At 33.9% G+C, this 24,253-nt stretch overlaps 1 protein-coding gene across 1 annotated transcript; it reads left to right on the top strand.

The window, feature by feature from the left end:
* Window positions 1-1,564: 1,564 nt before the first annotated feature.
* Window positions 1,565-23,450, top strand: LOC110018099 (PHD finger-like domain-containing protein 5B; the record flags this gene model as incomplete). Its single annotated transcript, XM_020715339.1, is given in 2 exon segments — window positions 1,565-1,645; window positions 22,973-23,450. A coding segment is annotated over 1 exon segment (333 nt). The 3' UTR covers window positions 23,319-23,450.
* Window positions 23,451-24,253: the final 803 nt, after the last annotated feature.

Below are 24,253 nucleotides of genomic sequence, written 5' to 3' on the forward strand. Positions count from 1 at the left end.
TTATTGGCACCAGTACCGAAAAATTTAAATAAGGCGATGGTGGTTGAACAATGATGAACAATCAACAATAGTAGCTCGTAAGAGTCATTAGTATTGATCATCGAGCATAACCTTAGAGTTCCTTAGATATTTAAGCTTTTCATAATTTTTTGTTTTGGCTCCCTTCATGTGAAGAATGTGAATTTATTTATAATTTTTTAGAATGATATTCCTATTATTTTGGCCAATACTCAAAAATGCTCCGTCAAACAACTTATATTGATTCCTTTTAATATACACCTTAATTGGGCTTGCATGATTTTTAAGTGTGAACCATATTCTACTAAAAATTATGTTTAATAAACTTTTAATTGAATTAAAAATATGAGTTATTAAATTTAATTTTTAAAAATAAATAAAGCACATGAGTAGGATGATAAAACATAACATCACAAAATTATTAATGTCATGTCTACTAAAAAGTTATTCAAACATGTAATGATTTTTATGTGATTTGGTTGGAGCTTACATCCATGCTTTAGGTGTCTGTCACATTTAGAAATGTTTTGTATGATATACACTAAAACAAAATAAAAAGTAATAGTCTTAAATTTGATGCATGATCGAGTGATAGCAATCGAATAATGATAGTTAAAGGACATGTTTAATGATGGTCGTAAGTGATGTCAACGAACAATTGATTGAAATTCTTTAAATTTATTTGGATTTATTTAAATTTAAATGGTAGTGCTAGTTTTTTTGGCTTGACATTTTAATGGATTTATCTAAAATTCTAAAAATATCAAATGAGAAGTCCCATGTTGATTATTTTAATTGCGGGCATGTCTTTAAGTTGTTGCGCCTTAAGGATCTCAGAATCAAGTTATATTAGGTTCAACTGATGGAGCATTCATTTTCACCATAAGTGAGTTGGGCTGTCAAAACTGTTCGTTGTTCTCGAACAGCTCATGTTCGACTGGTTAAGAAGCTCGTGTTTGGCTCATTCGCTAAGTTAACGAGCCGAATACTACTCGTTTTCGACTTGTTTGTGTTTGGCTCGTTTTGACTTGAAATACTACTATATATATATATATATATATATATATATATATATATATATATATATTTGATGAGTATTATTTTAAAAAATTAATTGTCTACAAGGCTACAAAGATTTATAATGACTTAGAAGTATTAATGAAGAAAATATAATAAAAATTATTAAAATAGATTTGTTTTAAATTTTGCCTCAATTCTTAGCATTTTATGAATACGTGATTTGACTTTTTGTTCGTGAACGACTAGTGTTCGGCTTGCTAAGCAAACAAACCGAATACAAACAAACTTTCTTAGCTCTAAATATAAACGAGGCGAACAAGAGTCGTGTTCGGCCGTTTACACCCCCGTAAGTGAGCAAAATTTGAGCTATATAACCATTTATTTATTAAATAAATATAAATAACATACACATTGTTGATAGGTTTCTCTGTGGTTGAAATGGCCTCTTGTGCCCTATAACATCTAACTTTCCTAGTCAGCCGCCATTGTTAGCGCTTAGCGGGCGAAAGTGAAGCGAGAGAGCGAGAAGGGCAAGCACACAAGCTGTAAGCAAGAAGAGGCGGGAGCGGCTTCGCAGGAGCTCGATCTCTTGTGCGAACACTAGAAGGTGAGTTTGCGAAATGGATCCTTCTCTATTAGGTTTTTAGGAATTTCAGTCTCTTCATGATTCTCGAAACCTTTCTTCTTCTTTTCTTTTCTTTTTTTCTTTTTTGTTTTTTTTAATGAAAGCGGTTCAAAACTTCGCTGTTTCTTTACTTCATCCTTTGAACAGGTTGCTGGCTGTAAGATAGATTTTGTAAGAGGACCGATACTTAACTATCTGCTGTAGGAGGGAAGGGGGGAGCGTGGGTTACAGGGTTTCTATGTAAATTTGTGTAGTTTCTTCTGGGAAAGTGGCTAATTTGCCAAGTTCTATCGTTGATTTTGTTGGCTTAAGAAAAAAAAAAAAAGTTTTGCAAGTCTGAACATCTTGATTAAGCCTTTATTGTGCTAATGGAGTTGTTAAATCCAGATTGAATAATAACTTCTATCGAGAGAAGTGTTGCTTACAACCTTTCCAACTTTCTTGAAGTGCAACGCCTTTTTGATCCTTTTCTCTCTCTGTCTTTTGTCTTTTTGACATCCTTCCTTTCCCCTCACCTTCCTGAACCACCAATTCCAATCCATTGCACTCCTTCCTTTTTTTTTCCCTTTAACTCGTTCTTCATTTGCACTTGCTGGACCACCACTTTCCCTTTTTCTTATTTGTTCACTATTATATTTGTCATCCCCTCTCTAAAGGAAATGAAGAACAAATTTTGTAGGAGAAAGGCGATGAACTCAGCAAAAAAAACTAATATTTACTAAGTTTACTTGATTAGAATTTATTATATTAATAAAAGGATCATATTATTGTATAAAAATGATTTTAATCTATTAGAATTAAATGAAAATATGACACTCAATAGGACGTGATGGAGAAAAATGATTTATGTGGCCGACCCCATTTAGTGGGATAAAGGTTTGTTGTAGTTGTTGTTGTGAATTATTGTATTCCCTAAATAAAGAAATTTAAAAGATTCTAATAACAAAATTATTCTTGTGCATAAATTTCACAATCTTTTTGTTTATTAAGCTCACCTCTTTATAAAATGATGTCATATGCGAGCGATGCAGTTCTACCTATGGCATCCTACCCAAACGAGTTGGGCTTGAGCTAGGTGTAGTTTTTTTGTGTTCGAATTGTTTGAAATTGAGTATATTTGTGTTCGGATCGTATTTGAAATTGTTTGTAGACATTATTTTTTATTCATATCTTTAGAATTTGAATGGACATAAGCCAAATATGAGTTGGTTTCAAAGAAATGAAAATAAATAAATAATGAGTTGAACATAATATAACCATTTTACTTATCTACTAACCGGTTAGTATTTCTAAAAAATATAAAAATAGCAATAAATAATTTAATATATTTGTATATCTATTTATTCCAATTTAATAACAAGCAAAAAACAATCAAACAATAGTTTATTCAATTTCAACTCGTTTAAAAATCAAGCTCAAAACATATGCTCGCGTTCAACTCACTTAATGAATAAATCAAACATGATATTCTCATTGAGTTTCTCATGAACGACAAGCTTTTTTGATAGCCATGTATCTTGAATTTCATTGCTCCTACCCTACAATTATTTCAGGGGTTACCATCCCCACCACTCTCTTATTTTTATTCTTCAAAGTGCATCTTGTGACCTCTTTTCTTGACTTTGTTCAAAGGAATTTGTAGTATCCACTTGTACATTGTGGTATCCATTTAGATTCTCTTAGATCTTATAAATTTCATCAATATTTTATGAGATCATACTGTTATTACTTAGGTTGAGCAGCCTTTGTTATAATTTGACAATCCATCTTCCCGCATAAATCACTAAAGGATAATACAAATAAGTAGCAAGAAAACAAACAAGGAAAACAAGCGCATAACCTACTAAATCTAATTGAACTCCTTAATTAGGTGATTCATATTCTGACATGAAATTTTTCGTGACACAAACATACAAAATAAAACTAAAGTGATATGCCAAAAGAAAGAATATGAATGAGGAGTTGGCACAAGACTTTGATAAAGACAAACAAGTTAACTTAGGAAAAATGGCGAGAGAGCCTAAGGTGAAGCGATCTCAAATTCCTAAATCAATTTATCTGAGACAAAATAAGGTGAAGCGGTCTTACAGCTTTGATATTTTTGGAGGATTGTAACAATGGAATTGGTTTGGTAGGACTTAACTATTAAGAGATTGAAAGACAAAAATACATTTCATTCACTTTTAAAAATAAATAGAAAAGTTATTTAAATTTGGTTTAAATTAATTTGATAATTAAATTTACATGATGAGATAATCACCCCAGATAATCACACGTGTGCGGGTTGGAATGTGTGAGTGGGTGTGTGTGTGTACATGCTGGGGGTGGGGTGTATATGTGTGTGTGGATGGTTGGAGGCGGGTCTGTGCATGCGCGCATTAAATTGCTTGATTAACTCATGATAGAGGGAGGGAGGGAGTGAGGTATTCCCAAGCTTATGCATCAATGCTTAAAATCTTCCAATGTTTTTTAGCATTGAAGTGCTTGTTTTACTCATGATCTAGAATGATATTTTCACAATACATTGTAAAAAAACAGAAACAATTTGACCAGAGCATTCCAGCTCATGAATGCTCAAGTCTTAACGTCTTGGATAGAATTCAGTAGAAGCTTTTGCACAGGGAAATTAGCCTATATATTTTCCGCCTAATTGCTTAAGCGTTAACATCTCAAATAGAATTCTATAGAAGCTTTTGCACAGGGAGATTAGCCTTTACATTTTCCGCCTATTTGCTAGTTGCTATTTAGGAAAATGGGTGATAAAAGCATCAGTAGCCATTAATACATGAAAAGAGCTTTAGAGCCTTTTAGATGTGATCTATGATTGGCCATGATATTTGAAAAGAATGTTTGAAACCATCAATGCTCAATGTCTTCATTGGATTTGCTTCAAAGACAACCTGCCACAGCTCCTCAAAAGTAATTTCCTTTGTAAGTTTTAGGACCTCCATAGTTTCATTGTACGATTGGATTTTTAATCAATAGGATTAGACTTGAAAGTACTACCAAGTAATTCACAAAAATAAATTATAACATCATCCTTAATAAGGTGTTGATTTATTGTTTTGGTTTTTCCGATGCTACCCGTAGTTAAAGTTTCATTTGGTGAAAGTATTGTTATTTCCTAGATGTAAGGGATTGATTCATAATTGTTGTTTCAAGCTAGATTTATACAAGCCTCTTTGATTGTGTTTGGGTGCCAAGAAATTGAGTGAAAGGAATTGAAAAAAAGGTTGGAAAGTTTAAACCAATGGTTGCATATTCATAACCAACCCCTAAATTGTTGAAATTTCATTTTCTCCATCTTCCTTTAGTCCAAACATAGCCTCAATGAAATGATATTAGTGTTTTTGCTCAGTGAACCTTGGATCAATTAGGGCATACTTTGTCTACTCCTTTTTAATCTGAAGTGATAACTACGGCTGGTTAGTTTGCTTTTTCAAATGACTAAATCTATGGTTAAAAATAGAAAAAAAAAAGAGTAAACCTAAGGTTGCTCCAGTGTTTCAGCGCTAACTTGACTTAAAGTGTATGGGATGAACAGATCTCCTGTGCCAGAAGCTTCCCAAACAAACTCCATAAAATCTGGCTCATCATCCATTGGTAAAATCTGAAGCTCTTCTCATATAAAATTATTATGAAAATCCCTTTTGAATTTACACCATTAGATTAGTTCACAACTCTTCAATCAAGCTCAAAGGAATTAATGTCAATCTGATATGTGTATCTAACAACTCTAGTCTTAAGACTTAAGGACTTCATCCATCCATCCATTCTGTTGAGAGCTATAATGTTTGAAGGACCATGATTGCCCCTAATTAATGGGTATTTTTTGTTCAATAGGAATCTCAGAGATAAAGCGCCTCTCCTATCTTTCATCCACCTTACTAAAGTATAAAGCCATTCTTCGTCTGAAGGGAAGGGTACAGTACTTCAAATTCAATTCAAAATTCTAGAACCCTTCCATCCATTTGAAAAGGCTCAATTGAATATTCTCATTCCTTAAACTTTCAAACTCACCTACTAACTTGGGCTTTGGAATTTTTTCTTGGGGAAACATTACCAGAGTAAATTTTTTTCGTTTGGTTTTTTACCAAGGAATAAGTAGATGCTATGGGCAACATTCCATTGGGTCCCATTATGATTGCAGATAATTTCTAGCACACAAATGTTTAAAAATGACGATGAGAAATTTCATACTCTTGCTCATTATCTAAGATTGTTCATGGCTAGAGAATTCAAAACTCCCAATTCTAAGTTGCTATTACCTAATGGACAACAAATGCAATATGTTAACTGTTAGGAAGTTCAATATTACCAAATGTTGTGTAGCCACATTAGCCCTATTACTTTTACCAAATAAAAAATTATAGCTTATGAAGGAACATTTACTCCAAGCCTTGAAGTTTGTGTACGACAAATGGAAGTTATACCATTATATCTTGTGCTTTCTTTGAGAATCTCATCAAATAGGATTACAATTTCTCTTATTTGTCTTTTTTCTTCTTTCTTGATTCACATCAAGTATCATAATTTTGAAAATATTATATAGTCATATCTCGTCATCAAATTGAGGTTTGATCACCAACACAATCATGAGGTGATTATTTACTAAAAATTGGTTGTTCCACATATTCTCTTTTGATGAATCGAATGGTTCCCTTCCCTCCTATGGGCGTTGGAGACTTAGAATGCATATGCTTTTAGTATGAAATGAAGGCCTTTTGCATGACTATTGATGGGATGAGTTATGATGCCTCATTTAGGAAGAAATACCTCTTGGAGGAGCAAACTCAGCCTACCCTCCATATGGACCTTCATGAGCCCTTTTCTAACAATTATACCGACATTCAACTCAACCGGTCTTTAAGATTCCCATTATTAACACTTGTGACCTTGTGACATTTTTTACAAGTTCATTGATCATTACAAAACTATCATGCTTATCCAATGTGATAATAACTAGCTCTAATGCCAATTATTTCTTACTAAGTTCAATTAAAAAGCACGAATAAGGTTAATTGTCTCCCTTGTAGAGCCACCAAGACTTTTGTTGAACTTTTAAAACTTTATGTTGATCAATTCATTATAAAATAAAGCATCCCCGGGGATTCTTCTTATCCTTTTTGTAATTTGCCAAAACAAAGAAGAATCCTTAAAGGATTAATTTCTAAGTTTCTCAAATAAGGCTCGACAAATGCCAAGAATAAATCCTAAACTCATTTGAGTGATTTTCATTGGCGGACTCTATCCCTGTCCTTACTACTCAAACCTTAATTTGGAAGCTCGCTTATACTTATGTAGGACTTGTTCACTAGCTTGCATTGATTACATGTGACATTTCTTTTAATGATCTAACCAAACTGAGGGGTCGTGAGAAAAAATTGCACTAGTGCCTGCATTGTCAAAAAATGGTCAATCCAAGGATCACGATCTTTCTTAGTAACAATAATGTAGTAAGCAAATAACACGATTAAGCATACACACTGTTTAATACCTTTCATTTTGATAGGAATATAGAGAACAATTCCCAACTTTAACGAGGCTTAGGATTAATTTCAAAACTAAACCATACCACGAAATAACAAAATCGAACAAATTCGAGATAAACTGGAACAAAATCTAAATGAAAGCACAATCAAAGTAAACCAGAAAAGAACACATGAATTTAACTTGGAAAAACCTGAGAATAAGAAATAATCACAAAGCCACACTGCCAGAAAAACACTATGAAATCAAAATGTTTTATTGAGAACTCACACCAATTTCCTTTTTGCACACAAGAAAACTTACAGGACTCGCTCCACAATCTTCCTTCTATTAATTCAACACAAGAATTATGTCGAATTACTGAAATCCACCTATTCGACTCTTTTCACCTTCAATGGGAGGAACACAATCGAAGAACATGAAGAAAGAATTCAACACTCTGAAGCCCTTATGCCGCTTGAAATCGGGGCTTAAATTGAAATCCCGAGTTAAAACATCAAGCGCTTTGGAAGTAGGCGCCTAGGCACCCACATTGTGTCCCTAAGAGCCCATAAGGCGGCGCAGGAGCACCCTTGGCTTTGTGATAGGAAGCCATCACCCAATGGGCGCTTGAGCGCTCTGTCTAAGAGGAAGCTAGCATCAGTGCAGGCACTTGTGCGCCCAAATATCTACTGCTCGTGGGTGTTCCAATTAGACTCCACAACCTAATAATTTCATACTTGGAGACTGATTTCACTGAGTCCAATCCTTCTGTACCTGCAACTCCATTTGAATCATCTTCATAGTTATGTACCGTGGTGTGGCTCACCCTCGGTTTCAAGTTTCATCAACCCAACTAAATCCAGACATAGCTTCAGTTTCTTAATAGACACTGTATTCGTCAACATGTCTCCAGGATTCTGAGTTGTGTGTATCTTCTTCTGGAATAATTCCTATCTTTTAGAAAATATCGAATGAAATGATACCTCAGCTGAATATGTTTTGTCCTAACATGAAAAACAACGTTCTTAACAAGATGAATTGCACTCATACTATCACTGCAGAGTTTTTCAATCCCCTGCTCCTTGCCCAATTCTGTCATGAAAATCTGTAGCCAAATCATCTCATTGATAGTCTCAGTGTTAACAATATATTCGACTTTCTTGGTTGAAAGTGCAACGATCTTCTAAAACCTAAAAACCGAACTCATCACCGTTTTTCCCATTGTAAAGATATACTTCGTTGTATTTCTTCTACTGTCCACATTTTCTGCCAAATCTGAATCTAGAAATCCATGTAGACTGATCCCCACACTTCCATAACAAAGTGCTCTGTTTATTGTTTCCCTAAAATACCTGAGAATTCACTTTAGCACCTCTCAATGATGCCTGCTTGGATTGCTTATGTCCTGCTGATCACTTCCGCTGCATATGCAATATCTTACATGGTATAAATCATCACATTCATCAAACTTTTAAATGCTGAAGCATATGGAGTTCTCTCGATTTGTGTTTGCCCTGCTGCAGAGTTTGGCGATATCTCTTTAGATAGTTTGAAATGACTACCTATAGGAGTGCTAACTGGTTTCACCTCACTCATGTTGAATCTTTTTATGATCTTATCAATATACTCTGTCTGAGATAACTTCAGTATTTCTATACTTCTATCCTTGCTGATTCTCATCCCGAGGATCTTCCTGGTTGGACCTAAATCCTTTATCTCAAACTTACTCGATAACTATTTCTTCAAGTCTCTGATTTTCTTCATATCTACCTCTGTAATCAACATATCATCTTCATATAAAACAAACAAGATATAATAATTACCGAAATGTTTTATGAAGCAATAATGGGCTGCCTGAAACTTCAAGTACCTGTTGTCTGACATGAACCTGTCCAATCTCTTGTACCACCATCCAGGGTTTGCTTCAAGCCATAAATGCTCTTCTTCAATCTGTAGACCAAACATTCTTTTTCTGAAATCTTATAACCTTGTGGTTGCACCATGCATGACTCATTTTTCAGATCTCCATATAAGAAAACTATTTTTTACATCAATCTGCTTCAAATGTAGGTCTTTTTTTGCTACTACACTCAATACAATTCTGACAGTCGTCATCTTTATCACTTGGGAAAAGATCTCTGGACAATCCACTCATTCATTCTGCTGAAAACCCTTCACAACAAGTTTTGCCTTGTATCGCTTGCCATCATATGAATCTTCTTGCAGCTTGTGGACCCACTTGTTGTGTAGTGTTCTTTTGCCATTTAGTAGTATCGTCAAATCCAAGTCAGATTTGACTTCAATAATTACATTTTTTCATCCATGACAAGCTTTCACTCCCTTAAATCTTTAACTTGTGTGGCCTCAAAGCACTCTGATTCACCACTATATGTTAGTAACAAATAGTGTAAAGAATGAGAATACTTATGTACGAGTCGTATCACTATATTGGATCTCCTGACTTCAGTTGTATGCGACTAAGAGTTCTCATTCTAGTTTAGCATTATTTTCTCCACTCTTCTGATCACCGGTGTAATTTATCTCAACATATCTATATTCTTCAAAAGTAACTGACGAGACCTTACTCTTTTACATCTCCATTTCATTGAGGGTGACACCTCTTCTTCTCATGAATTTCTTATTCTGATAATCTCATAACTTGTACCAAAACTCATTTGAGTCATACCAATGAAGGTACACTTGACAGATTTCGAGTCGAGCTTGCTCCTCGACCCTGTATCAACATGCACATATGCAGAACACCCAAATAGAATGAAATAGATGTATCTTTTTGTCATTCTAGGCTTTTTCAAATAAGCCTTACTCCAACCCAAACCTATTTTGACAAAACCTGCATATAACCTTATGCTCCTCACATGCTCTGTGATTGTCTAGTTCATGCGCTCAATCACATTATTTTACTGCGGTCTCCTTAGGACAGTGAACTCATGCCTTACTCGCTCTGTAGTACAAAAATTTCTGAATTTCTGATCATATTACTCATCCTCGTTATCTGATCTGAGATACTCCAGCTTCAAGCTCGTCTCATTTTTTACCATAACATTCCACTTCTTAAAGACTTCAAATACATCAAATTTTTATTTTATAAAATAAACCCATACATTTCTTATTTGATTATTAGTGAACATGACAAAATAGCGAGAACCTTCAATAGACTGAACTGGAGTAGACCTCATACATCAGTATGCACTAACTCCAATTTCTTTGACTTCATCACTGATTCGCTCTTAGAGAAAGAAACTTTTTTCTGCTTTCCATATAATACAGTTTTCCCAGAAATCCATATCAACTGATTTCAAATCCTGAAGTTTATTTTTAGAAAACAAGGACTTCATTCATTTCTCGCTCATATGGCCAAACTTATGGTGTCACAGACTTGAATCCACCCTGGTTCCAATCACATCGGTGAAATCAATCATTTCATTGATTAGATAAAAAGTGTCATCAATGTTGTCCCGAGCAATCACCAATGCCCCTTTAGTCACTTTCTACTAATCATCAGTGAAAGTAGTCACGAATCCTGACTTTGCCAAGTGACTCATAGAGATGAGATTTCTCTTCAAATTTGGAATATGTCTAACTTCAGTAAGCTTCCAGACTGTTCAATTTGGCAACCTTTTACTTACATCACTCTTTCTACTATATTTCTGGTCTTATTGTCTCCCAAATAAACATTTCCTAGATCACTCTAAGTGTAGTTTTTAAATCTCTTTATTGGGGCAAGCATGAAAAGAGGCACTTAAATCTATTAAGTAAGATTCAGTGTTGACTAGGGATAACACCATGGAGTCATTTTGGATTTCACCAGTGGAGAAATTGATAGAGAAACTCCTTTCCTGCCCTCTACCATCAGCTTTCCTTGGAGCTTTGCAATCCCTCTTGAAATGCTATTTCTTGCTGCAGTTCTAGCATTTTTTTTGCTATTTCCTTTGCCTGACTTGGATTTTCCTTTTCTGAACTTGGATCTTCCTTTGCATGCACTCCTGTTCAAAATCTTTTCTTTATTATCAACATTTAACACAAATCTAACGATTCACCATTTGTTGCTTTTCTGCGAACTTCTTCATTCAACATTAGACACATGATGTCATCAAAGTTCAACTTCGAAGTTCCTGAAGAATTACTCACTGTCGTTACCAAATCATCCCAGCTGTCTGACAATGAAGATAATATCAGCAGTGCTCTGACCTCATCATCAAACTTAACCCTCACAGAACACAACTGACTCGTCACAGTGTTGAAATTATTAAGATGCTCTGCAACTGAACAACCATCCACAATTTTCATGTTGAATAACTTCTTCATTAGAAAAAAGTTATTGGAAACAGAAGCTTTTCGTGCATGTTTGTTAGTGCCGCCATGAGATCCACGATAGTTTTCTCATTTACAACATTGAACGCGACATATGAGGAAAGTGACAACCGGATCAAACCAGTGTTATTCGATCCAACACTTTCCATTCCTCCATAGGTATAGACTCAGACTTCTTGGTAATTCTTTGTAGTGGTAAGTATAACTTTTCTAATACAACAAATCCTTTATCTGTATCTTTCATAATACGAAGTTCGTCCTATTTAAGTTCTTTTTGAACCTTCCTTCTTCGGTTATTGCTTCCACTCGAATCGAACCTCGCTCTGATACCAGTTTTTTATGAATATAAAATACAATTCCGAACTTTATCGGGGTTTTGAATCAATTAAAAACTAAACACCATCACAGAATAACAAGATCGCGCAAATTCAAGATAAATTGGAACAAAATCTAAATGGAAGCACAATAAAAGCAAACCAGAAAAGGACATAGAATTTAACGTGAAAAAACCAGAGAACGAGAAAAAAATCATGGAGCCACACCACTAGAAAAATTTTACAAACCAAAAAAGGACAGAAATTTAACGTGGAAAAACCAGAGAACGAGAAAAAATCATGGAGCCACACTACTAGAAAATTTTCACTATGAAATCAAAGAATTTTACAATGAACTCACACAAATTTGCTCTCTGCACACAAGGAAACTTACAAGACTCGCTCCATAATTTTTCTTCTGTTAATCTAACAAAAGAATCACGCCGAATTATAGAAATCCACATCTTCGACTCTTCTCACATCAGTGGAAGGAACACAATCGAAGAACACAAAGGAAGAATTCAACACTCAGAAGCTTGTGTTAACTGCTCCAGGTGTATAGGCGCCTAGACTTGGGTGCTTGAGCTCTAAGTGCTATGGAAGCAGGCGACTTAGCGCCTGTAGCGGGTGCCTGAGCGCCCATAAGGGGGCGCAGGAGCACCCCTATCTCTGTGAGCAGCACTCAATGGGCGCTTGAGCGCTCATAGCCCAACGTCACACGCTCTGTCTGAGAGGAAGCCAATGCTAGTGTGGGTGCTGGTGCGCGCCCAAATGTCTTTTGCTTGTGGGTGTTCCAATCTGGCTCGACAAAACAACACATTTTATTGTCTTATTTTCTATGCATAATGATAAAAATGTTAAGTGGCCAAAACTAATTACACCAAATGCGGGAAACCAAAACCAATATTACAACTTCCACCGTAAGCGTAGACACACCACTAATGCTCGTCTTCATCTCGAGGAGGTTGAGAGGCTCATTAGATAATGCTACCTTGGGCATTTTCTTCAATACTTGAGTGCCTGCGGCAAGATTTATTAGATTATGTCACCAAGGGCAATCTCTACGACAATTATTGTAATAGAATCAACCAATATTTGGTGAAAGTGATACCATTATAAGAGTGCCTCATCTCTCAAATTAAGTCATTGCCACTTTTGAAGAACAATTGATTAAATAATCATACTCCAACCACTCCATTTTCTTAAATGGTTTAGACCTCAAGGGAATATAATCTCGACATCAAGATCTTTTGGTTGTTAATGTCAAATTGGTGAACAATGCTTTACTGTAATTGAATTATTGTTAATAACGGAAGTTACATCAGCATCCAGTGATAATCAAATTGGAGTCCCCTTACAAAGCGATTTTCACTAATTTTTTTTTATTTATAAATTTTTATAAATAATTTTTACATTGCGGAAGGCCTCAAGGGAAGTTTTACTTAAGGTCATTTTATAAATAATTTTTTTTTTCAATAAAAGTTTGTTCTTTTATACCTACTTTTACATCCGGAAAGTAATCCCAATGAAAGAGCATATTTGGTAGTGAAGAGAAATAGCTTTCAAGGTCCTTTGTGTTGTTTGATGTCTATGTTATAAATGAAAAGGCTACATAAAAATTAAGATTACCATAAAAAGTGAGATCCATGATGTGCTCCAATTTATGACATTGAGGAAGTGGATCATATATATAGTGAATAAAGTTCATAGGCAGAGAATGAATTGCAACCCCCAACTATACCTGCATAGAGGAACAATAAAGAATATTGACCTTGATTGTAAAGCAATTATAAAATAATTAAATTCTTATGGTAAAAGTTCAGTGGGGACACAAAACTGAAAGGCTGGCTGCATTGGAGAGTATTTGAAATGTGATAAGTATGTCTTGATTTATCCTAAATCTAATTGATATGGACACAAATGTTGAGGACAATAATTTTTAAGGTGGGGAAATTCTAATATTCGTAAGTTCAGTGGCCTATTACACACACCAATATATATGTATATCTATATCTATTGAACTATGGTACAATAAGAGTGTCATGGTCTTGTTCGGGTTTTTTTTAGCATTGTTTTTAAGTAGACTTCAATTATTTATTTGACTTCCATTCTCTCCTTTTCTTCTCTCTACTTTTAGAAACTTTCATCCTTAGTTTCTTGTTGACTGGCCTTATCTTCTCTTTTTTTTCTGGCATTTATATAAATAGCACACAATTCTTATGTAATTACATATCTCTCATATTTACACACATAGCGCACAAATCTTTAATATCATGTAAAAATAACACTATTACCACTTTATAAAAGTGAAATACACTGGATGCATAAGTTTAAAACACCAAAGTGCTATGTATGTTAATATTAAAGTTTAGGTCTGAGACATGTAAATCATAAAAACTGTGGGCTATGTATGTAACTTTCCTTTTTTTTTTTTTTGCTTGAGGAAGGGTGGGAGAGCTAAAGAGTAAGAATGGTAGACTTACTAGACCTTGGAGATTGATATCAGGGCCCGTTTTGTTGGTTTTTTTAATCGTTTTGAAGCAGGACACCATTTCCATGCCTTAGAAATCAGAGGTTTTTTTGTACCTCGCATGCTTTCTTGTGGGTTTTCATGACAATCATTTGATGATTTATGCTTTTGACAGATTTTCACCAGATTTCTAAAACAACACTAATATTTCACCTTATTTTTAGACCTTTGTATTCCTACATGTTGTCATCCAATTTTGGTGAGGACACAAATATAATTGGTATTTATATGATGATTAATCCATGTATTTGCTGTCTTTGTCATGTGAGAGAATGTGCTTGATGATCATCTGGTAGTTATTAGCCATGCTTCATTTTCTCCATGTGTGACTTTCATGATACCTGGCATGTATGTCGTGCATTATGGTGACATTTTTTTTGCTTCTCATGTTTCATATATAGTTTTATATAATGAACATGACTTCATAATGCACATTTGATTTACATAAATCCATGGCTATGAAATGTTGTTATTTTTTATTTGCCAAATGATGTGCATGAACCATGGAAATGATGGCTATGTCTTGTAAATGCAAATGACGTATTAATGCGTGAAAAGCATTGAATGAGAAAAACATACATAGTTTAGTTAGTGTACATTGGATTTCATAATGCACATTTGAAATCAATGGCTATGAAATGAATTACATGCCACGTATTAAACATGACTTCATAATGCACATTTGATTTACATAAATCCATGGCTATGAAATGTTGTTATTTTTTATTTGCCAAATGATGTGCATGAACCATGGAAATGATGGCTATGTCTTGTAAATGCAAATGACGTATTAATGTGTGGAAAGCATTGAATGAGAAAAACATACATAGGCTAGTTAGTGTATCAAAAAAATCCTCACAGTTGGATAAGTTAATGCGTTCGCGCTTAAATGATATTGTCTGTAAGGTAGATGTTGATGCACTTATAATAATATGATTTAATAAAGATGGACAAGTAAATTATATTTAGTTATGAATAGTCAATCTTGGTTGATGGTTATGTTGTCAACATGCAAATGAATAGTTTTGTAAGATTGTTTTCATATAAAGTTTGAGTTCAAGTTCAAGAAAAGCTCAAATCAAGCTTTTGTGTTTGTGTTTGAGCTTGGTTTGTTTGTCTTTTTGATTGTTTGAGCTCGATTTGAGCTTTGGCTTATGTGAGCATATTATTCGGAACATAATTGAATTGAATAAGTAGTTATTCAAGCTTGTTTATTTAACAATTGAATATTTATAAAAGTGTTTAAACTTGTGCAATTGGTTAATCAAATGACATGAACAAGCTCTTATTGAACCGAACTACTAGTTGATCGTTGAGCCCTTGTTTTGTTTGCAGACGTAAATACTTATATTTGGACATCATACTGGTTGAACAACATATGAATGGGTATTAGGGTAATGTCCTTGGCATGATTGGGAAAGTCATCAATTGTAGTACGATTTCTGGTAATTAGGTAATTAGTTGCTCATGTACAGAAATAAATGCTAAATACAATTCCTTACTTACATAACTATGGAATGGAATTATTGGTTATATTAATGTTGTTGATGCATTTGTTATTCACTTGATTCCAAGTATTTCCATTGGCAGAATCAATTCCATATGATATATATGTTACTGACATCCTCACATTGTAAACGATATGACCTACGTCCATGGTGATATAAATTTTCATAAATATACATATACTTTATGTTTATACCAATCATACTTGAACATTACATGATATATTGTTATAAACTACATGCATGCATATTGATTCATTTCCATATATTGAATTCTATTGTATTTTCTTTAACATTGTCATTGTTGGGTCCCAAGCCTCGGATACGATAAGTGGACGTGTAAAATTTTTCGAAAAATAATGAAATGAATCTTTTAAATTCTTATGTAAATGCTAAACCGTCCCCTGGAAGCGACACATTGTATGACCTTGATACAGTGAAAAATGTGCAATACATCGGCGCCAGGGTGTAGTGCCGAATAAGCAAGTGTTTCCACATTACAGACAGATGCAGATAAAGAAGTTAGTCAATGAATTACTATTAGGATAGAATCTTGAAATATATGTATTCTCACAAGTAAATTAATGAAGTTAATTGATATCATGTTTCATAGAAAAATAAATATCTTTTGTAGTCAAGGGACTAAATGATTCGGAGAAAATGCTAAAGAGATTGATAGCTTAGATTTTAAACTTTAGTATTCAGACTGAAGTCGCACTAGAGATGGTATATATGTAATTCTAGATAAAAGTTTGAATGATAATGTTATAGAAAATTAATATAATTGGAGATAGAATTATAGCCCCAAAGATTGTTGTTGATATTAAGATTTTTAATGTTACAAATGCTTATACTCCTCAAGTAGATTTAGATATATGTTCAAAAGAAATTTTCTAGAATGTCCTAAAAAAATTACTACAAAATAATGCCTTTTGAAGAAAAAAAATTCATTGAAGGAGATTTAAATGGACATGTTGGTAGAGTGGTGTAAGATTTTAGAAATATTCATGGTGGCTTTGGTTTTAGAGTGATTAGTAAAGTTGGTAGAACCATATTAGATTTTGCTTAGCGCATGATTTTATTATTTCTAATACTTTATTTAAGAAAACCGCATGATTTTGTTATTTCTAATACTTTATTTAAGAAAAGATATGAACATACTATTACTTATAAGAATGAATTTAAATAAACACAAATTGATTATTTTCTTATGAGAAAGAAATCGTCGAGAATATAAATATTGTAAGGTCCTTCTAAATGAAAATTTAAATATTCAACAACGATTATTAGTTTAGGATTTTTAGATGATGAGTTGTAAGAGATAATATAAGGAAACAATGTCATAAAATTAGATGGAGTCACCTAAAAGACAAATAAATTTATTTTTATGAGTAAACTTCATGATTTCAGGATTTGGGATATTCATGAAGAAGCGAATTCTTTGTGGGATAAAGTAACAAGTATTTGTTAAACAAGTGACAAAAAATGAACTCAGATAATCAAAATAAAAATTTTTTATAAATAAAAATAATTGGTGGTAGAATAATAATGTGCAAGAAAAGATACAATATAAAAAATTGTGCTATAAAAGTTGGTTTAAATGTAAAAGCTTAGAGAATTAGAAAAAAATATAGGGTAGCCTGTAGGGATTCTAAACGAACAATGCGATGTTGAAACTTCCTCTTTCAGGGAGTCTAAACGAACAATGCGATGTTGAAACTTCCGCTTTTAGTGATCTTTATAATAAATTAAATACTAAATAAGATGAAAAATATATGTATAAACTTGCCAAACAAAAAGAAAAAAAGTAGCAATTTAATTAAGTAAAATGTATTAAAGATGAAAATAAAAAAAGTGTTTTCTTTAGAGTAAGATATTCAACATAGGTTGGTGAGCTATTTTGATAAATTTTTCAATGAAATTTTCTAAAACACAATTGATCTTAGTGATCTTAATATCGTTAATAATAATAAAATATTTTATTTCTATCATCGTATTAGTAAAAAAAAAGTTGATAAGACTTTAAAAAAAATCAAGGGTGAAAAACCAGTTAAACTTGATATCTCAATTGAAGTGTGGATATTTAAGAAATTTGAGAGTTTCTTGGCTTAATATACTCTTTAATATTATTTTAAAAACTAAAAAGAAGCCCGAGAAGTATAGGAAGAGTATTTTAGTCCACATTTTTAAGAATAAAGAGGACACAAAAAGTGTGTGCAAATTATGGAAGAATTAAGTTGATATGTGATACTTTATAAGTATGGGAGAGGGTAATTGAGGATAGGTTAAGATTTGATTCAAAGATTTTTTATAATCAGTTTGGATTTATGTCGGACAAGTTTATTATGCAAGCTATACATTTATTGAGAGGTTTGATGGAGAAATACAAAGAGAAATAGGAGGATCTACACATGATTTTTTTTAATTTAAAAAAAAAACTTATAATAAGATTCCAAGAGAAGTTCTTTGGAGAGTTCTAGAGAAGAAAAATGTTGAAATAACTTACATTCAAGTCATTAAAGATATATATGCTAGAGTTGTTACTTGTGTTCGAATAGAATGAGGATTGACCAATTATTTTCTTTTTTAAGTTTGGATTACATCAGGTATCGACTTTAAACTCTTTTTTTTTTTGCTTTAGTTATGGATGTTGATATTCTTCTTGTGGATGAAACTAGAGAAAGTTCAGGAAAAACTTGAATTATGAAGGTCAACATTAGAATTTAAAGGCCTTCGTTTGAGTAGGATCTAAAACTGAATACATGGAATGTAATTTTATTAGTAGTAACTTTAGTAGCAGAGCTGTAACTATGGGTGATCAAATCATTAAAAATGTGTGAACGTTTTAGATATCTCGAGTCTATTGTTTAAAGTGTCGGTGATATAGATGGGGATGTTATTAGTAGAATTCAAGTTGGTTGGTTGAAGTGGAGGAATGCATCGCCTATTGTGTGATAGAAAGTTGCTGCTCAGAATGAAGGAAATTTTTAAAAGCTGGTGGTGAGACCTGCTATGCTCTATGGTGCAGAATGTTGGCCTTTAAAAGAGAGGCATAAAACAAAGTTAGGTGTTGTTGAGATGAGAATGCTTAGGTGAATGCTTAGGCATAAGACAAAGTTAGGTGTTGCTGACATGAGAATGCTTAGGTGAATGAGTGGCTTGACACTTAGAGAAAATAAATGCGAAATGATTATATATGTGATAGGGTTGGTGCAGCTCCAGTGGAAGACAAGATTAGATTGAGCCATCTTAGATGGTTTGGTCTCATTGAACGTTGGTCATCTGATGATTCAGTTAGGAGTGTAGATGTTTTAGATTTGACTTATGTTAAGAAAGGTAGAGGTAGACCTAAAAAAGGTGTGGGCATATTGTATAAAAAAATTATCTTAATTTATTATAATTAAATGAAAATATAACACTCAATTGGACGCAATGGAGAAAAATGATTGATGTAGCTAACCCCACTTAGTGGGATAAAGCTTGTTGTTGTTGAATTCTATAATAGGTTCTGTATGATCTATTGGGCTTTGCCATATTGAGCGTGTGCATGGTGGATTGGAGTATATTTAGGTATGTGAAAATTGTCAAAATGGAAGGTGACGATTTTCCTGTCACACGCATTAGGGTTAGATATTTAAGGAGCTTAATATGCTAGCATTAAAAAATATATGGAGGTTTTGTTGATTTTCTTGACGTAATGGAATCTATTATTGGAAAACTTCATGAACCAAATGGAGGCCTCTAACATCCACATGCAAATGTGAGGTTTGGAGATGGCAGTGACACAATTTAATGGTATGCTTTTTGGTTCATTTTAAAAATTCGGAGTCGTCAACTTGTTTATTTCTATGTCGTATAATTTTCTTATTCGAATAAATCTCTCTTCCATATCATCATAAATGATTCGAATAGGAGAGGAATCAAATAGTGATGAGATACGACAAGAAATATACAAATAATTAAAAAGAAACAATGGAAAACTTAGATATGAATTCCTCATGTGATGGGTCGAGAGTATACGTCATAACGAGATCAGATCGAAGTATCTTGAAACACAACATCCATGAAGAGAATCCCTACATGAGTTACCCATAATTAGAGAATCAAAAATAATTTTTTTTTCTGGGGTCAAGAGTCTCTCAGAAGAACGTATCCCCCTGTTTAATTATATCCTGGGGGATACCTAAGAATACTCTGAATAAAATAAGTTTCATTTATATTATCATGAACTCGAAGAATAGGTCATCAAAGGATGATTATTTCATATGGGAACACCCTTATACTTCAAAGTCTCGCTAAGTCACATGACAGAGAGTGAATCTCTCACATCTCAAATGGGTAGCGACTCATCGACACAGGGAGCCTACAAGATAACCAAAATCTTCTCGACGGAGATATTCATTTACGTCAGAGCTCACCGGGCCATCAGACAAGAGGGTGAATTACCGTATCCCAAATGGGTGGCAACTCATTGGTAGTCGGGCTGTTAAGATGATATCAATGAAGTCTAAAAGAGAGCGACATGGCTCAACAAGAGGAATGATAGAGTAATCTTAAAAGATAGATGTTGTCGAGTCAGGATATTACGGATCTGTCATCTCAAGCTACTACGACCCTAAGTCTACTTTACCGTGAAAGTAGTCGTCCCAACATAACTGTAGACCTTTTGTCAGCAATCCGTGAATTGCGTCATCCAAGGGAGCCTCAGTAGCCCTAAAGTCAAGCGAAGTAAAACCCTAGTCCTATGACCTACGAGGTGGAACTCAACAGGTGGGACTCACACTTGTCAAATAGTTGACAAAGATGCCTCAGTAAAGAAATGAAAGAAGAAGTCCAGCTATAAAGCTGAAACTCTCTATAAAGTACTTACACCCCATCTGGATCGGTGCAGCCTCTAAGATCTTAATCGGGCTAGTCAATCACCTAAATATAGAACTTATGCTTAGTCAGTCGGGTTTAAGAAACAGATGGACTTCTCACTGGGAGATGTAAATATGAATGCAATTATCTACCGCAGTCCTAAGTGGAGGCTCTATTATATGACTTGGTTAAGAGAAATGCTATGCAATCCATTTAAAATTCGGCATGAAGGTCATGCAGAAAATTAAGTGTTAATTTTAAAGTCTAGAATGTTTTAAAATCGTCGTTCCAAACCGTGATTTTTCCAAAACACGTGTGGGAGAATTTTGTGATTGCCCTTGATCATGGGAGGTTCTGAATAAACACAACATGGTCTCTAAACACAGGAATGGACATTAAATATGTATCGTGTCAGAATTCTCATCACCTAACAGAGAGCGTTCTCGGATAGAGCTGAATCGGTATCGAGACACGTATCAGGAGCTCCGAACGGATATCTTGCATTATGAGAGACAGTGAATTGTGAGAAACAAAATCCTGTAGTGTTCAAGTGGAAACTATACACATACTATTTCAAAAGTGATGCCAACAAGATAGAGCAAACTTTATATAGGGGTGTGAGTGAGACAAGCTTGCTTGAACTCGACTTGTTAACGGGTTTGCAACTCAAGTTTATCAAGTCACAAACTCGAGCTCCTACTTAGATTCAACTTCTTATATTATATGAGTTTGAGCTCGAGCTTTTGCCTGCTCAACTAAGGATCTTATCAAATCAGCCAATTAAATTAATTAATTCATTAATTAATCTTGTTTTTCACATAATAAATAAAGTTTTACTATTCAATACATCATTAATGTATTTTTAGCAAAATGGAGTTTCGAAGCCAAGCTCGAACCGAGTTCGAGCTTCATCTATGAGCTTGAGTTGAGCTCGAGCTCGAGCTCGAGCCAATCATACATCTCATGAGTTGAGCTCGAGTTTATTTCAGATCAAACTCAATTCGGCTTAAACTCCACCCTTTATATAAGGATTGCACCAATGCATGAGGCTTCTCATTGATGCGGGGTCTGGATATTAGTTTTGCTATATGCAGCCTTACTTTCTATGTAATACAGAGCTGTTTTTTGTGATTACTGAATAATAATATATGCGATCTAATCATTATTCTATGCTTGCCCTCTGCATTTATATTTAATTAGGAAGATTTACATACATTCCTCGCAAGTCTTATGTTTTTACATATCTAACACATATTCTTTAACTTTTACATATATGCCACCTTACCTATGCATGAAAAGTTGTATTTCTCTTTTTAAAAATTAAAATTGTGGCATTTTTTATATCGTGAAACTTTTGGGTGGTATAAATGTAAAAATCTAAGTTTATTTGTTAGATATGTAAATGCATTTGAATTCGGCGGTATGTTTGTAAATGCCACAATTAATTAATCTATATACCCAATGATTTGTGCTCGTTTTTCAAAGGTTAGCTAATGCTTATATAGAGCCTAGATGTAATTCCTTGAATAAGCCAATGGTGTTATCTGAATTTTGGAATCAATATTAATTGGGGAATTTACATACATACCACCTAATTCCTGTCTTCTTTTACATATCTTACACCTATATTTTGTTTTTTTTACATTTGTACCACCCAAAATTTTCATATTACATAAAAATACCCCCCCGTGAAATGCATCTTTTCGTGCAGAAGTACGGTGGTTTACCCCCCCTTAACTTCTAAATAGTGAAATGCATCTTTTCGTGCAGAAGTACGGTGGTTTGTATGTAAAAATTGAATTTTTGGTGTTAGATATGTAATTACATAGGGGGATTGAGTGGTATTTATGTAAATCTTCCATTTTAATATCACATTTATTCGCTTGTGCTTGTTTTTTTTTTCATTTAATAGATGAGTGGTGTGGACAAATATTTATATGGATGCATTCATTGTTTGAAGGGGTGGGTCAATAGATACTGGAAAGTGAGAAAAAGAACTTAATATAGAACACATTTGCATACATACCCCTCAATTCCTATGTATTTACCAGAACACATCTGCATATATACCCCTCAATTCCTATGTATTTACATATCTAACAGTATCCAACCAAACACCCCCCACCCCCCAAACTTTACATTTTACATTTATACAACCAAATCTAGACCACCATTTTAACTTTTAAAAGGTAACCTGAACTTAGGGTCGGTCACATGAACTATGTGGCATACATGCAAATTTCCCTAATCAATAATTTCATGATATCTTTACGCTAATCTTCATTTTCTTGTTTAGGAGCTAGGAAGCCATGGCAAAGCATCATCCTGATCTGATCATGTGCCGGAAACAACCGGGCATAGCGATCGGCCGGCTGTGCGAGAAGGATGACGGCAAGTGCGTCGTTTGCGACTCTTATGTTCGTCCTTGCACGCTCGTGCGAATCTGCGACGAGTGCAACTATGGTTCGTTCCAGGGCCGTTGTGTCATCTGCGGCGGCGTCGGCATATCGGACGCGTATTATTGCAAGGAATGCACGCAGCAGGAGAAGGACCGCGACGGGTGCCCGAAGATTGTCAACCTGGGCAGTGCCAAGACTGATCTGTTCTATGAGAGGAAGAAATATGGATTCAAGAAAAGGTGATATTTTTCATGTATTTAGTCGAGTCACTTGAACACTGTTGCTTTATATAGAATGATGGGTGACATCTGACATTTGAACATTTGTTATGTGGTTTTTTAACATTTAATGGAAGCGTAGGTCAAAAAATATTAATTTACATTGTAATTTCAGTTTTTTTGGCCCTAAATCAGGCTTAATTTTTTTGTGCGGACTTCTGACGTAGATGTACGTGCGGCGCAGGTTATTTCTGAGTTATTTTCAAGTTATTTCTGGATTATTTTCAATAATCGTGAAATAACTCAGAAATGTCTTTATTTTTGAGTTATGAATGTAAATATTAAAAGTGTAGGTGTTGGAGATGTAAATACATTAGGATATTGTAGCATGTATATGAATGCCCCAAATTATATTTGTTGATGAGGTAAGAGATGATGTGCATAACTTATTCTATGAGAGGATAAAAATAAAGTGTAAAAATATAAAATAATTATTCTCAAATAAATCAAATAAACATGAAATTTTTAGAAAACAAATAAATAAGGTCAAAAAATATTAATTTACATTGTAATTTCAGTTTTTTTGGCCCTAAATCAGGCTTAATTTTTTTTTGTGCGGACTTCTGACGTAGATGTACGTGCGACGCAGGTTATTTCTGAGTTATTTTCAGGTTATTTCTGGGTTATTTTCAATAATCGTGAAATAACTCAGAAATAACTCGAGGTCTTTATTTTTGAGTTATGAATGTAAATATTAAAAGTGTAGGTGTTGGAGATGTAAATACATTAGGATATTGTAGCATGTATATGAATGCCCCAAATTATATTTGTTGATGAGGTAAGAGATGATGTGCATAACTTATTCTATGAGAGGATAAAAATAAAGTGTAAAAATATAAAATAATTATTCTCAAATAAATCAAATAAACATGAAATTTTTAGAAAACAAATAAATAAATA

This window comes from Phalaenopsis equestris, unplaced genomic scaffold (assembly GCF_001263595.1).
Source record: "Phalaenopsis equestris unplaced genomic scaffold, ASM126359v1 Scaffold000002, whole genome shotgun sequence".
Lineage (NCBI taxonomy): Eukaryota > Viridiplantae > Streptophyta > Magnoliopsida > Asparagales > Orchidaceae > Phalaenopsis > Phalaenopsis equestris.